General features: G+C 33.0%; 1 protein-coding gene across 1 annotated transcript in view; it reads left to right on the top strand.

The window, feature by feature from the left end:
• The first annotated feature begins 580 nt into the window (after positions 1–580).
• The window catches only part of LOC143916922 (lachesin-like), a 39,907-nt gene continuing 23,359 nt past the window's right edge, over positions 581–17,128 (top strand). Inside the window, exons 1-3 of the mRNA XM_077438211.1 lie at positions 581–638; positions 10,136–10,242; positions 10,534–10,719. Of these exons, the coding sequence (XP_077294337.1) occupies positions 581–638; positions 10,136–10,242; positions 10,534–10,719 (351 nt within the window). The remainder of the gene's footprint in view (positions 639–10,135; positions 10,243–10,533; positions 10,720–17,128) is intronic.

Raw genomic sequence — 17,128 nt, 5'->3', positions numbered from 1 at the left:
GTCATTGAAACAACATACTTTCAATAATATTTTATTGAAAGTATGAAAGAAACAAGAAAGAAAGTAATGTAGCTTTTTTTTGTTCAAATAAATATACGCCTATTAACCTAAGAGCGTTTATACACATTTATTTTGATCTTTCATAGAAATTTAAAATTCATATTTGTAATTTTGAGGAAAATAAAATTAATTAATGAAAACCTTAAAAAGCCGGTTGATCGAGCCAAAAATCCGGTTTTCGGTTTTTTGAAAAATGGTCAAAAAACCAGTTTTTTGGTTTCGGTTTAAACCGGTTTGGAAGCCCTATACCGATACCGACTGTCCAAATTAAACGGGGCACTCAAATGTAAGAAGCAGGTAAAGAATGAAAATATTCTTAGAAACAATATAAACGTTAACCCTTTACGGTAATTATCCTATTTATATATTTCTAGCATCTCGTATCCTTTAAGTGCACTATTGTTAAATAAAACCTTCAAAAATTTTCCAATGAATATTAAAAATAAAGCTTCAAAGTAGCCGCTTAACAGGGCCACTATACTGGCTTTCCGAGCTGGTAGCCGAATATCCGAAAGCCACTATGGTGGCTTTCGGAGTTCAAGATGTTAAAGATGCGTGGCCTTCACGAAAAAAATCATGTATTATTAATGTGATGAAAATAAAAAAAAATATATTTTTTTAAATTTAGTAAACCGGAAGTGGGACTTTTTCCTCTTAGAAAGGTGAAAAATGTTGTGGCCACTATTCTTTCCACACCCCCCTGAGCGTATCAAGCTGAAAATTTATGTGTATTCTTTATGTACCAACTTAGAGCTTATAAGGTTTTGGTCAAAATTCGTAAACCAGAAGTAGTATTTTTTTTTAAAAACAATATTTCATTATTTTATTTTGACCTTTTATTTTTTTTTCTTAATATTTAGTGTGTATGAGGATTATAGTGATTTTAAATGATAAAAAAATTTCGAACAGAATCCGACAGCCGGAAGTAGAACTCTTGTATTGTGTAAGTTTCCCTACATTTGCGCTCAATATGCATCGAAAGTGCTCCCATAACCGGTATATGTGAACGTTTATGTATTTTTAATTATCGAATTTTGTTTTGTAAGCTTATATTCCTCAAATACATAGATAGTCATGGGCTGGTCTCATCTGATTTTTTTTTATTTAATAAAGTATTATTCCATAACCCAATGTGATGATATTTCATCAGGCACAATACTTAAAAAAGTAAACAAATAATCTTGGAAGCCAATTGTCCCCGTCACTGCTGGAAATTATACGACCATTAAACTCCTGGAGCAATTAAGTGATTGTTTGTTGACTTATATGTGATATGGTATCATCTTATTGAAATTAGAGCTCATTTTTTTTTATTCAATTAAGGTAAAAAAAATATTTCAATTTAAATAATCACACTGAAGTCAATTTGGATGATTGTCTATAAGCAATAAATACGGTGGTAAAGATATGAAAGATATTACAGCTCACTTATAATTTTCCCGTTATTTTGTCTCATTCGTTATATGTACAGTCGCGGTTTCGGAAACCGGAACACCATAGAAATATCACCCCAAATAGCCTGAATAAAGGTCTAAATTGAGCAAATGGTCACGTACATCACGGCTAATCCAATTCTTCATTTCGCCTTTTTTTTTTAAACATTAATTGAAATATTCCTTCTCGCAATATAAAAATACGTAATTTTAATAATTTCATTAAGCGAGGTTTTGAACCATTTTTTTATATATTTATTTTTAATTAAATTTAAATTTAAATTTAAATTATTTATATTTTGACGATATTCGAGAAAAAAATTTCATTTCATTCACCGCGGGCGCCGGGAATCGAACCTCGGACCCTCCGATCCAAACGAAATGTCTCACGAGCCCGCGCCGCACGCCATATCCTCGCCCAGAATACGTGTTGTAAATACACATCATATGTATAAGCACGTATTTTGTTATGTGTAATAATAATATTCAACGTTACGAGGTCAATGACCGTTTATGTATAATCGGAAAATATTACATTTTGTAAAAGGAAGACCGCAAGGAAGATGGGTGAACGAAATTAGCGTGTTGGAGAGGCCTTCATCCTGCAGTGGATGGCGAATTTCTGTAAATGATGATGATTATGATGATGATATATATGTATATATATATATATATGTATGTATATATATATATATATATATATATATATATATATATATATATATATATATATATATATATATATATTCTTCGATTTATATATGTAGGTGTTTATTTATTTTTAATTTCGAAGAGCTAGCACGTTCTGAAGATCGACCCTCAGGGCATTCAAATCCTTTCAGCGCAGTCGATTTTGAAGAGAGGAAAGTGAGGTATTTTCGAAAAGCGAATTTCCTAATTGAAAGGGTCTCGCCGACCTAGAAGGGATTTGCAGGTGATTAACCCTATGTTTTAAATTGTACCGATAATTAAGATTGAGTTTTTAATTTTGGCGCCCACAACATGAAAGGGAACTCACCCGCCTTTTGAAATTCGTCTCTCGCGTTGCAATATTGTGAGAAATTTGCTATTTCTCACAACAATGTCTGAGAGATGAATAAAGCTTTCACTTCTTCATAATCCTTATGGCTTTTAATCTTCAGCGGTAGGTTATTCTAAGAGTATGCCACGAGATAATGAGCTTAATTTGGTGTTTTCTCAATCTTTTAATCGGAAAGCTTCAAAAGCTTTTTTTTCATTTCGATATTAACAATTCAAAAATAATCAATTGATTATATGTATATACTAATATATGAACATGCATACATATGTACATATGCTTGCTGAATTTTCCGCCAAAAACGAGTCAAATTTGATAAAAAAAATTCAAATATGTAAGTTTTCGGTTTCAACCCTTTCCATAAACCGAGAATAAATAATAATAAATTAATAAAATAAGAACTACATATGTATGTACTGGCTTCTAATTATTGTGAGTCAGTGTATTTTGGGGATTTTTTGAACCCTGTTCGTCCTATCGAACTGAAACTCAGTATTTGTTACGGAATTTTTTATTAATTTACCGTAATTTTTTTCTAAATTTTTAAGTTGACCGCAAATGGTACCTCCCTTATCCCTGCGCTGCAAACGATTGCAAATCAAGCTCATTTCGTTGCATGCTCATTTCATACTTTTGTCTCAGCTTTTGCCATTTTAAACTTGCCAGAAAGATCCAACTCAATTTTAAGAATTGCCAATCATCATTGTACATCGAAATGTCATCTGTCCAACCCCTTGAATATCTCGTATTTCGTACATGCTGAAATTCAAACAGCTAAAATGCAATCGAAATGAGCATACAGCCGGGCGATTTGCAATCATTTGCAGCAAACCCGGTTTTTTTTCTCCATTAAAGGTAAACACACTTGGCTGAAGTTATCATCTGAAAATCTTGATTTACTTTTTTCTTTATTTTTTAATCAAAAACTCAACGTAACAAAAACTTGAAGCCTTATCTATAAAACTCTTGAAGACTTATCTATAAAAACAGAAAAATATTTCGTGTTACATCTATCTTACAGTGATTCTCAATTATGCGATAACTTAAATATATACATATATACATACATAAAATAGAAGGTGGGCTGACGCCACTTTCAATTATAATTATTGTACATACTAGTGTTGGACCCGTTGATTTCAACGGGTGGTTTCGAAAAGGAAATGAAACTCGAATAAAAATAAAGTTAAAGATATTGAATCAACTGGTTTCGGAAAGAAATTGATGCACGAATTACGAATGACAAATTACGAAGTGATTACGAATTACGAATTACATTTTGTGTATCGCCAACGCCTTCGCCCCCGGCGCTTCTGTCGCTCCGGGGCCTTCGGCCCCAGCGCCGCCGACGCCTCCGGCGCCCCTAGCGCTCCCAATGCTCTCGGCACCCCGGGGGCTTCGCCCCCAGCGCCCCCGATGCCTCCGACACCCTGGGGGCTTCGCCCCCAGCGCCGCCCCCAACGCCCCCAATGCCTTCCGCACCCCGGGGGCTTCGCCCCCAGCGCCCCCGATGCCTTCGGCACCCCGGGGCCTGAAAAAACTGGGAAAATGAAAAAAAATGAAAAAACTGAAAAAATGAAAAAAATGAAAAAACTGAAAAAATGAAAAAACTGAAAAAATGAAAAAACCGAAAAAATTAAAAAAATTAAAAAACTGAAAAAGTGAAAAAACTAAAAAAATGAAAAAAATGAAAAAAATGAAAAAACTGAAAAAATTAAAAAAATGAAAAAACTGAAAAAATTAAAAAAATGAAAAAACTGAAAAAATGAAAAAAATAAAAAAACTGAAAAAATGAGAAAAATGAAAAAACTGAAAAACTGAAAAAATGAAAAAAATGAAAAAACTGAAAAAATGAAAAATATGAAAAGAAAAAAAAATTTGTTCCCCATACTGGTTGAATCATTATGTTCGGCGAGAGTTAGGACACACACACCCACACACACACACACAGATTACCGTCTTTATACATATATATGATTATACAATCACATTTTTCAGTGAAATTTATTTTGTTCATTGGGATATTATACTATTTTATTTCGTATTTTGATTTTTTGTTTTGTAAATATACAATATACATCTATGATTCTAGCTTAACCTTTTCCACTCTTATTTTCCCAAATATTCCCAAAATTAATTTTTCTAAAAATTGGACTTAAGCCATTTTCAAATATAACGGCACATATAATAACGGCTATTTACCTGCCCTGTTAGTATTATATTACAATAAATGAGAATACAGATTCCATATGTTTATCTAGAATCTACATATATTGTCTTTTATTGAAAATTTGAAGCAACAAATTAATGCTTTTAAAAGTTTTCCGATCGTTCCGCCCGCAATGAGAGCAACAAAAGAAACGATAATTGAATGGTCAAACTTTTGATAACTGTTACAATAATGGACGCAGTTTTCTGAGCTATAATTTTCCATTGATTTTTTTTTCCTATAATATAACAAGGATATAGAAAAATCATAAACGCGGATTTCTTCCCAGTCTTGAGAGTCTATACCTATATACATACATATGTACATATGTACATACATACATATACAATCCCGATCGTCCGCTTCGCAACGGTTCGGATTAAGCCCGAGAACTAAGCGGCTTTATCTCTGTGGAGTATCTCCGGCACCCCATTCATATCCATTATCCTTTCAGACACTTCCTTCAGATATCTGACTACATACTTGTTTATCTCTTATTTGTAGCCAGTATGGCACATCTATTCGATTGTATGTACATATATCAAAACTGTAAGTTCTTTACAGTTTCGATTGGACTGAATAGGATCGCAATTAAGAAGTAGAATCATGCATTTATATTGATTTGACTTATTTCCCTGCCATTTCATCGCGGGGGGGAGCAAATTACTTATGATCGATTCAAAACGGGATATATGTACATACTTCACCTCTCCATAGTGACATTAATAGCGTTACAACATTTGACCACAATTTACAGTTGCAGATGTGCTGAAGACCCGCTGGAGGGGGTAAACATCCCCCCATCTCCTACCACCTTCGCCAACAGCCCCATCGTCACCATCATAGCCGCTGTATCGGTTCGCAGTAAAATGCCGGGTGTTTGGGGTGCAAAGCTCACTGCCTTGGGGCTTCTCACTCTGTTAATTACCGGTTAGTCTTGAATTCACTATAATGTGCTTTCAATGTATTATTAATTGATTAATTGACTATAAACTATGTACATATAATATTGTATAAGAGCAATCAGAAATGATGGAATTCAACGACAATAAATGGATCACCATTTAGTGGGGACGAGGTAGATTTAATTTTAGTAAGTATCTATCATATCTTTTAAGTTGTTTGGTTACCTAGAAACGTCAAAGTTTTGGTCTTCCGTTATTCGTGCTAAATTTCACAATATTCGAGTCGTGTAGAAGTGTCTGTGTTTCGCAAAATTTAAAATATAATCAGTGTGCTTTAATTTGTGATGAAAAAATCCGACATATTCAATTGTGATGTGTTTAAATGTGTCTCCGAAAATTGTGACGGAGACTCACTTCAAAAAACGAGCATTGTCATTTAATTAAGCATTGTTATTTAATTACTAACCTCCTTTACGTTTCACATGGTCTTCTAAGAAATCATTTTTTATATCTCTTATCTCTTATCCGATCGTTTTCATACTTTGCCATATTGCTCATTTTGGTCATCAATATACATTAGTGTATCGTCTGCCATTACGTTGGAGATAAAATATCGTATACAATGCGTTTCAAGTGTCCGCTTTTTCGAGTTGTTTGACGTTTATTTCGTCTAGCAAGCTACTGTCACCTGTCTTCCAACCTGTTCGCCGTGATCTGGCCATATCAGATTGTAATTGTTTAAACGCCTATAATTCACTCTATATTTTATAAAATTTAGCTCTCATATGTATATATAAATTTCAAATTTGGCGTGTAAATTCGTGTAATGGCATATACCCGATATATATCGATTTATGGCCAAATATGTCAGATCTGACATTTCACTGATACAAGTACATCTCCTAATTGAGCGTTATCTGCGAGATAAGTATTCAATAAGAAGTTATGTTGTATCCAATTGTTAATATGATTTACAATAAGTTTTCCACCAACAAAAAAGATAGGCCACATTTTTTATTGTGTAGTTCCAGCAGTGATGAGTATAGTTCCAGCAGTGATGAGTATAGTTCCAGCAGTGATGAGTGTATGTAGTTCCAGTAGTAAATATGTGAAACTTTTTAAGAATCAAGTTTTGAAAAAATATTGTAATACTGTAGGTTTTTGTGCTTAATACATACATACTATCGTTATACGCGTTACTACATATTTCATCGGGTGGGTTCCTTACAGTTGTTGCTCTACCTATAAGTTGGGATGTAAATAAATATTTTGATGTATAAATTATATATGCAATCGTCTCATTACGTGGATCAATTAAAGACTGAAAATGTAATTCAGTACCCATCAAATTATACTTAAAATTTGTGAGCTAATATCAATATCTACTATGTACATACATATATATATATATATATATATATATATATATATATATATATATATATATATATATATATATATATATATATTGCTGTCGGTTCCCTCATCACTGAGGATCGTGACTATGATGTGCGGTCAACCAGCTGCCTCCATTCAGTTCTAAATTCGGCCAGGCGAAGACTTGCTACCGTGGAAGCGCCCGTCGCTGCAGATACTTGGTCAGTCCAGCGTGCGGGGGATCTGCCTCTGGCTCTTCTGCCTTCGACGCTACCAACCACAACCAACCGCTCCAGGCTCTCCTCACCTCTTCGTGCAATGTGGCCGAAGAACTGCAATATACGTTTCAGGCATATTGTTGACAATCTATCCTTGATTTTCAATTCTTCAAGAATAGACACATTCGTGCGTTTGTCGGTCCAAGGCACGCGCAGTAGCCGTCTCCAGGACCACATCTCGAAGGCATCGATTCTCCTTCTATCCGCCGCCTTCATGGTCCACGTCTCGACACCATAAAGGCAGACAGAAAAAACGAGACTCTTCACGAGACGGATTTTGACAGCAGTTGTAATGGCTCTATTCTTCCAAATCTTCGTTAGTTGTGACATTGCCGATTTTGCTAATGTAATCCGGCGCCGTATTTCCAATTCGCTGCCGCCGTTGTTAGATATGAGTGACCCCAGATAGACAAAATTATCAACCACATCTATACCGTTTAAAGCTGAGTTGTTGTTTTGCAGCTGTTGGTGACGGTCAATTATCATAATTTTTGTTTTGGGGCGGTTTATCTGGAGGCCAAGCACATTACTCTCTGTCTCAACACGACGGATCAGTTCGGCCATTTCTTCATGATTATTAGCTATGAGCGTTGTGTCATCCGCATACCGAAGATTGGATAGTTTTTTTCCACCAATGGACACTCCACCCTTCCAACCATCCAGTGCTCTACGCATTATATACTCTCCATATATATTAAATAGGTCTGGAGATAATATACACCCTTGCCTTACTCCACGTTGTACTCGAAAATTTGTCGAGTTTAGCGAATTGATTCGAACTACTGCATTGTTATCATTATACAAGTTATGTATTATCTTTACAAGATGCATGGGGACTCCCATGTCCAGTAGAACTTTCCACAGATAGTCCCAGTTCACAAAGTCAAAAGCTTTTTTATAGTCTATAAAACAAAGAACGGCTGGAGTTTGAAACTCCCGACATTTTTCAATGAGTTGACGTATATTCAGTATTTGTTCCCTCGTCCCTTTGCCTTTTACAAACCCTGCTTGTTCGTTCGGTATTTGCCATCCAAGGTAACTGCTCAAACGATCTTTAATTATATACAGCAATACTTTACTAGAGTGCGATATTAAGGCTAAGGTCCTGTAATTCTCGCATCTTTTTGTAGATCCTTTCTTGTGTAAGGGAATGAATATTGAATTGACCCAATCTTTCGGCCATACTCCGTTTACCCAGATCTTGTTGCACATATTACATAGCGCCTTTATCGCAGTTTCACCAAGCTCTTTCAGAAGTTCAGCTTGTATACCATCGCTGCCAGGAGACTTTTTACATTTCAGTTTCTTTATGGCATTTACAACTTCAGATGTCAAGATGTCAGGCTCCCTGACATCATCAATAAGGGAAACAATTGAGGTCGACGAACTACCACTGTACAATTCCGAACAGTATTCTTTCCATCGGTTGAGTATCACATCAATATCTGTAAGCGTGTTTCCAAATTGATCATCTATTGTCCAAGTTTTGGGTGAAAATTTTTGAGTGACGATTTTTACTTTGTGAAAAATATCCCTTGCCTGATTCTTTAATGCGTGTTTTTCTATCTCCTCACATATGTCATTTATATATTTAGCTTTATCCCGCCTACAACTCCTTTGAATATCTTTATGTAATATTGCATACCTTTCAAGATATTCTGTCGATGTTATGCCAGTTTGTTTAAGTCTTTTACGTTCTTTTATCTTAACCCAAGTTGAATCAGAGATAAAAGACTTACGATGTTCATTTTGCGGTGTTTGATGTTTTCTGGCATACCGAATTATGAGATCTTTAAAAATTTTCCAAGACTCTTCTACATCTACATTAGGATTTATTTGGAATTCTGCATCTTTTTCTCTGATTACATTGCCAAAATTAATTAGATCATCATTGGTGAGTTAAATTGCTTTATTTTGATGTCTTTTAATCATTTTCAATTTCAGTCGAAATTTAGCAACAAGTAAGTTATGGTCCGATCCGCAATCTGCACCTGGATATGTTTTGACGTTATGTATCGATGATTTCCATCTAGAATTTATTAATACATAATCGATTTGGTTGCGGTGACGATCCCCAGGAGATATCCAAGTGTACAATCGCCTAGGATGATGTTGAAACCAAGTATTCATAATGGACATTTTATTTTCAATGCAGAAACTTATAAGTTTCTCTCCTCTCTCATTTTGAATACCCAATCCATATTTACCTACTATGTTATCAATGTTGCTATTATTACCGACTTTGGCATTAAAATCACCAAGAATGATGGTCATTTCTTTGTTTGAGATATTTGACAATGTATCGAGTAGTGAAGCATAGAACGCATTTATTTTAATATCAATATTTATATATATATATATATATATATATATATATATATATATATATATATATATATATATATATATATATATATATATATATATATATATATATATATATATATATATAAAAGGAACATTAGGGTTTCTGATTTTCCGGACTGTTTCAATTCCGAACAAGGGACGGAGAAGGAGCTTGGGATCGATCCCGGGACATATGTATGTATGTATGTATGTACATTTTTTTTTTAAATTTATTTTATTTTTCCGAAATTCAATAGATTGACCTGAAAACTGCTAGATATTTTTATTTGTCAATATATGTTAATAAGTAAAATTATTTTTTAGAGACTAGATGAAAATATCTTCTATAATATTAGATATACATACATAAATGTATAATATATTAGAATTCCACGTTGATTTTCCGATTACTATATTCTAATTTAATCCAAATAACACTAGTGAAATCTCAAATACACTATACTTATTTTTTATTTTTGTTTTTGTAGCTCATGCTTTCCAACCCGAATTCGCAGAGCCAATTGTCAACTTGACAGTTCCATTAGGAAGGGATGCAACATTAAGATGTCTGGTCATTCATCTGGGCGGATACAGAGTAACTATTCTTCTAAACAAACTAAATAAATATAATATATTGTTGAAAACAGAAATTTTATCTCTAGATGTATGTATAAATATGTATTTGTATAAAGCAACTCACCAATAATAATGCGTGTTTCGAAATCAAATTGAGAGTATTTTCAAAGTTCAAGTTATGATATAACTGTCATAACTAAATTACGAGTTTTAAACCAACGAATGTTGTCGAATAATTTATTTGCTATTTCTGTTCAAACGTGAAACAAAGTTGAATTGACAAATTAATGTATATTTTGTTCACGACTAGGTGGGCTGGATAAAAGCAGACACGAAGGCCATTCAAGCAATACATGACCACGTAATTACTCATAACCCACGTATATCTGTGTCGCACAACGATCACTCCACGTGGAATCTGCACATCAAGTCAGTGCAAGAGGATGATAGCGGACAGTATATGTGTCAAATCAATACAGATCCGATGAAGAGTCAGGTACAACCAAACTTCATGTTCTAAGTAATTTAGAAATTGTAAAACAAATGTACCTAAAATACAAAGTACAAATACGTTACATAAGCAGTGAGACTTTCAGTCGAAAATGATTTGTTTCCGATATTTTAAAATTTTGAATTCGTATGCAGTTGGTTGATAAAAATAACGGGAAATAATAATAAGAGATATAAAAAATGACCACTAACACGAAAGCCATGTGAAATGCAAAGGAGGTATGTAAAAAAAACCTTGTAAGTAATGTATGTATACTCTAGACGTGGTAAAATACACAAAGCAGAACGATATTCATTAACAATGCATGTAATTAAATATATATATATGTATATATATATATATTTATATATATATATATATATATATATATATATATATATATATATATATATATATACATATACATATACATATATATACATGTGTGTGAGTGTGTCCTAACGCTGGCCGAACATAATGAACCGATAAAAAGCCTAAACTTTTTATAAATTCATTCGTCGAACGTATCGAACCCGTGACCTCAAAATAGTCTTTTATATCTGATTCAACGGTCTCAACGACAACGCTAAAGTCGATTCTTCAATTGGCCTTTTTTTAAAACATTAATTGAATTTTTCGTTCTCGCCATATAAAAATGGTAATTATAATAATTTTACTAAGCGAGGCTTAGAACCTTTTTTATATTTTCATATTAAACGATTAAATATATATTTTTTAAATAAAATTAATTATATTTTAACGATATTTTTAAATAGAAATAGATATTGAAGAGTATTCAAAGGTAAGTGGAGTCAGGTCGAGGTACAAGAAAACACGCAGGCAGGTTCCAAGTCTTTATTGCTGCTCGTCCGGTGGAGGTCAGGATCCGAATGCCACCGTTCGATAGCGCACCATACTTATAAATATTCAGCGCTCAGCGCATACACGTTATGACACGTATAGTCATTGGTCAAGGAGTCGGGTGCAGCCATTGGCCGCAACGCCCGACTCCACCATTGGTCGGCGTCACCATGACGTCACCGGTCTACGGGGCGTCTCTCTATGTAGCGTTACAATATTTTAAAAATAAAATGAATTTCGAAATATACCAGCTCGGGTTTCGAACCCGTAATATCTTGGTCTACACGCAAACGCTCTACCTACGGACTACGGCCGTTCTCAGAGAAAGTGTTATAAATGATACATACATATAACGTAATTAGATATTTAAACCTATATTATTATTCAAGGTTGCGAGGTCAATGACCGAAGTTTTTTTATAATTGATATCGCTTATAACACGAAAAAATATTTACGTTAACCTCGTGACTAAAACCATTTTCACGAATGTGTTCATATAAATGTAAGCACACACACACACACGTACACACATTCATTAAACATTTCGAACGGGTTGGATTGGTGAGTATATAATGCGCCCACTTTTTACATACCTCCTTTACGTTTCACTTACGATTACAATTCAGAAAAAAGTTTGCCTCTTATCCGATCATTTTTATACTTTGCCATATTGCTCATTTTGGTCATCAATATAAGTAAATGGATACTTCGCCATTACGATGGTGCAAAAATATCGTGTAAGACGCGTTTGATATCTGCCCGGCGAGATAGTCGTTGACGTTTATCCATCGTTTGTTTATTAGTTTTAAACATATGATGGTGGTAGTAAAATAAAATTAGTGTTTTTTTTCAAAATAATAATTTTATTATTACGATTAATATTACGTGCACGTGCGCCTATAAATTACCTTTCATTATATTTATTATTCGAGTATCAATTCCTATTCCAAACCACCCGTTGAAATCAACGGGCACAACAATAGTGTTTTATAATATCGGCATACATGCGTATTCGAAATTGAATCTTCGATAGAAGCACTATACATAGATTCCAATTTTAATATCGGAATATTATGGTGAACATATTAATTTCCATAAATACAAACGGTATTACAATTCGTGTAAAGTTTCTTATATTTGATTGTAAAAAAGTTAAAATTTACAATTACATAAAACGCATAGTAAAATGTTTGTAAATATAGAAAGGTAAAGTCGAGAGCACGCATACAAAGCGGATGCATCAGTTAAATTCGTATTTTAGTGTTGCAATTAGCGTGGGAGTTTAATAAACGTTCACAATAAAGATTGAACAAGAGGCCCATCGCCAGTGGGTAGATAGGCAAAGGGCGATGGGGTGAGGTGGATAGGGGTTGGGCTAGTCGAAAGCCAAATAGAGAGAGAGGGTGTAATAACCGCAGTTGTCTGCACAAACTAAAGCTCGTTTGTTCGCCGGTAAGACTCGACTGTTTAATATAATTAAAGTCGTGTACTCTGGGGCAAGATTAGAGGGAGGATGGGTCGTGGGACCTACCACCTGTACAAGCCCACTATAAGCCCACCCTCCCACATGTCATCACCTACCCTATTTCATTGCTCTAGCTGTGCGATTAGCTATCGGGACAGTGTTTTAACTTAATGGATTATGTATTATTTATATAATTTGGTCAGATATCAAATATAATTAAAATTTACTAAATATGTTTTTCGTAAATATGTTAAATACGTTTTCTTAATATATGTATGTACATATGTATGTAGTATATGCAGTGCTGGATGGAAATAATCAGATAATTATGTAGTATCATGAATATGAACTGAAAAGTAAATAATCATTAACTAAATAAAAGAAAACTATTAAGCATTACGCTACATAATACCTACATCATTTTTTGGAGATATGTACATAGATATATACATACATACATATGTACATATATCACTCAGGAAAACTCAGAATTTAATTGAACATTGTCCATGTCTTTCCTCAGCATAATATATCATTTTTTTTTGTTTTTGCTATTTTTCAAGCAAATACAAAAAAAAATCACCAGCCAGACGAAGCATTGAAGTTGTCTACTAATCCTAATTTTTCATGGAAAAACTTGGCTGTTTCCATACACATTTGACCGCTAACACTGACCAACAAAATATCACGTTTTTGAGTTACCAGAGCGGAGAATAACCAATCTTTACTAAGTTTGACCCAATAAATTTGAATATGATAATGATTTATGTTGGTTAGTGATCGTAGTGGTTAGTTGGTTAGTGATACTTATAATTAATTGTCTAGCGAATTTAAAAAAAAAAAAAAAAAAAAAAAAATATATATATATATATATATATATATATATACATATATATATATATATATATATATATATATATATATATATATATATATATATATATATCTATATATATATATATATATATCTATATATATATATATATATATATATATATATATATATATATATATATATATATATATATATATATATATATATATATATATATATATATATATATATATATATATATATATATATTGATATATATATACATATATATAATTGATGTAGGGAAATACCAAACAGATCAACCTCATTCAGCTCTCCGTTAAACATACGATAAACGCGCTGCAGATAAAAATATTTTTGGGAATTAGTATTGAAAGGATCAAGTGAAAAGAGTGCAACGCGTCTAGAGTACCGAACTGGGATTCTGAAATCAGAACAATCAAGGAAAATATTCAGTAAATCAGAACAATCAAGGAAACCATTTATGAGCTTAAAGAAGAATATAGCATCAGTATGTCGTCGCCTGAAAGAAAGATTGTTAAAAGAAAGGATTTTTAAAATGTCGGAAACAGTAGAATGGGTATAGGTAGGAAAAAGGTAGCGTAAGGATTTAATAAATTTAAGTTGAACTTTCTCAATACAATTAATATGGGATAAATAAAAAGGTGACCAGATAATTGAGGCAAATTCAAGGTGAGACCTTACAAAGGAAAAATAAAGTAATTTTAGTACATAAGGATCATTAAAGGGTTTTGTTGAGCGGAGTAGAAATCCAAGAGATTTAAATGCTTTGTTGGTAATAAAAGAAATATGTTCAGAGAAATCTAGTTTATTATTGAGTATTACACCAAGATCCTTAATAGAAGATGACGTGTTAAGGATTGAATGATTTAATTGATATTGATTGGTAATAATTGACTTATTTCTAGTGAAATTTAAAATAGATCATTTTTCTAGATTAATAAAAAGATCATTATTTAAACAATATATAGAGAATCTATCTAGATCTTCTTGTATCTTATGACAATCGTCTATGGTGTATTTTGGTTTGTAAATTTTTAAATCATCAGCGTAAAGAAGTATAAAGGAATGTTTGAAGATGTCTGAGATATCATTAATATAGAGGAAAAAGAATAAGGGACCTAAATGCGACCCTTGTGGGACACCGGAAGGTATATGTCTAAGTGATGATCTAAAACCATTGAGAATTATGATTTGGTGACGATTTAGTATATACGAAGAGATCCAACGAAATAAATTTCCTCGGATTCCGAGGGACCAAAGTTTATTGAGTAATAGGTTGTGATTGATTTTATCAAAAGCTTTAGAGAAATCCGTATAAACGACGTCTATTTGGATTCGTTTGTATGCCATATAAGATGTGAGAGTACTAGTGAAATTAAGCAGGTTAGTCTCTACCGATCTCCTCTTAAAAAAACCATGTTGTTCAGGTATAGTGTAGTTTTTGAAATTGGAGAAAAGGAACTTATAGACAATTTTTTCAAAGATTTTACTAATGACAGATAGTTTAGATATAGGACGGTAATTCTCAATAAGATTCTTATCACCTTTTTTAAAAATAGGGGTGATGTAAGATAATTTCCAATAGTCAGGAAATTTAAATATATATATATATATATATATATATATATATATATATATATATATATACACATATACATATACATATAAATTTCAATAATCCTAGAACTACACAATTCGAACCCTCCAAATTAAACACTATAGGTAATTCTTATTATATTATAAAAAAAAATCGTAAATGCTCATTTAATTATTACAAAATATATGACCACGTTATATTCACCATTATACAGAACGTCTTTTCCAACTTAAGCCGTTTCCAAATTCCAAAATGAGCTGTTATCGATGATATTGCACACATATGTATGTATGTATGCATGTAGTACTCATGTAAACAGCTTACACATTACTATCAAATATTAACTTGGTGAAAGAGTAAGTAACGGGAAAATTTGGAAACGCAACAAAAATGGTATAAACATAATTCAAAAATGCCGTCATTCGAAAAAGCAACACCCAATAAACATATTTCAAATTATAAAGGGTCATAAAAGTGAATTTGACTTTGGTTGTGGCACGAGAGCGCTTTTTCGCGCGTCTGAAACTTGACTTATGCATAGCAGCTCACGAAAATAATGACTCCATTTTAATTTATGCCCCCATTTTTATGGTTGTTGTTCCGTCTGTGATTTGTAATAGGATCTCCACCTTCCCTTTTCCCATCGCACATATGTATGTACATACATATGTACCTATACATTGTTATATTTTGGACAGATTTTGCGGGAGTGGGATCAGTGTTAGTGTTGTCTCCTGGATAACGTTGTCAAATTAAAGATGGTTTTTTGATAGTTGATGGTATATTAGTAGAGACACGTATTTTGAGTATCTATTCAGTGTCAATTTCATTTTGCATTTTAGCGTTTTGGGCATTAAAAATTTTCAATTTTAGCATCTATTTTTATGAATAGTTTAATTTTAAATAATAAAAAATTTCGATGAATATTAATAAAATAATAGAAAAATTCAAAATTGTTTTGGAATTAAAATTACAATGAAAAAACATGAATATAAAAATACAAAGACAAAAAATATGAATATAAAAATATAATACTATTACGTACACCGCCGAGTAAGTGCAGTCGGATTAGGCCGAGTAGTATCCCAGAGACTGTGTGACCGTTATAATTGGTTTCAAGGATTATCTCTAGACTAAGTGCAAGTAGGCTAAACAATGGCCACCGAATTGGCCGCTGTTGGACCCTTCTCAGAAGTGATCGATACCGTGGGACTGAGTGTCGTGGGAATACATATCCGGGTACATGCCTAAACAATAGGGAAGTAACCGGACGTCGATGATGCCCTGAGCGACCGATCCGTTATAAGGCGGTACTTGGGCGATATCAAGACATTCTGGATGGAGCACTGCCAGTACATGTATCTCCTTAATCACCAATAAATGCTTTGAAATGACTTTGGCCTTTTACTTGGATCCTCCACGCACGCCTACGCAACAATACCTATTAAAATTTATTAACACTCAACATGGAGCATATTTCTACAGTTTATTTTTTGAGATTTGTGCGACGATCGGTAAAAATTATACTGTATTTACTAAAATACCTTTCAGCAGCCACACTATTGACGGGACACCAAATAGATTTTAGAGCTGCACAACCAAACTCTTCATATTTAATTTTTGTTGCCATCAA

This window comes from Arctopsyche grandis, chromosome 1 (assembly GCF_051622035.1).
Source record: "Arctopsyche grandis isolate Sample6627 chromosome 1, ASM5162203v2, whole genome shotgun sequence".
NCBI lineage: Eukaryota > Metazoa > Arthropoda > Insecta > Trichoptera > Hydropsychidae > Arctopsyche > Arctopsyche grandis.
The sequence above is the reverse complement of the archived record's forward strand: the minus strand, read 5'-3'. Positions and strand labels throughout refer to the sequence as shown.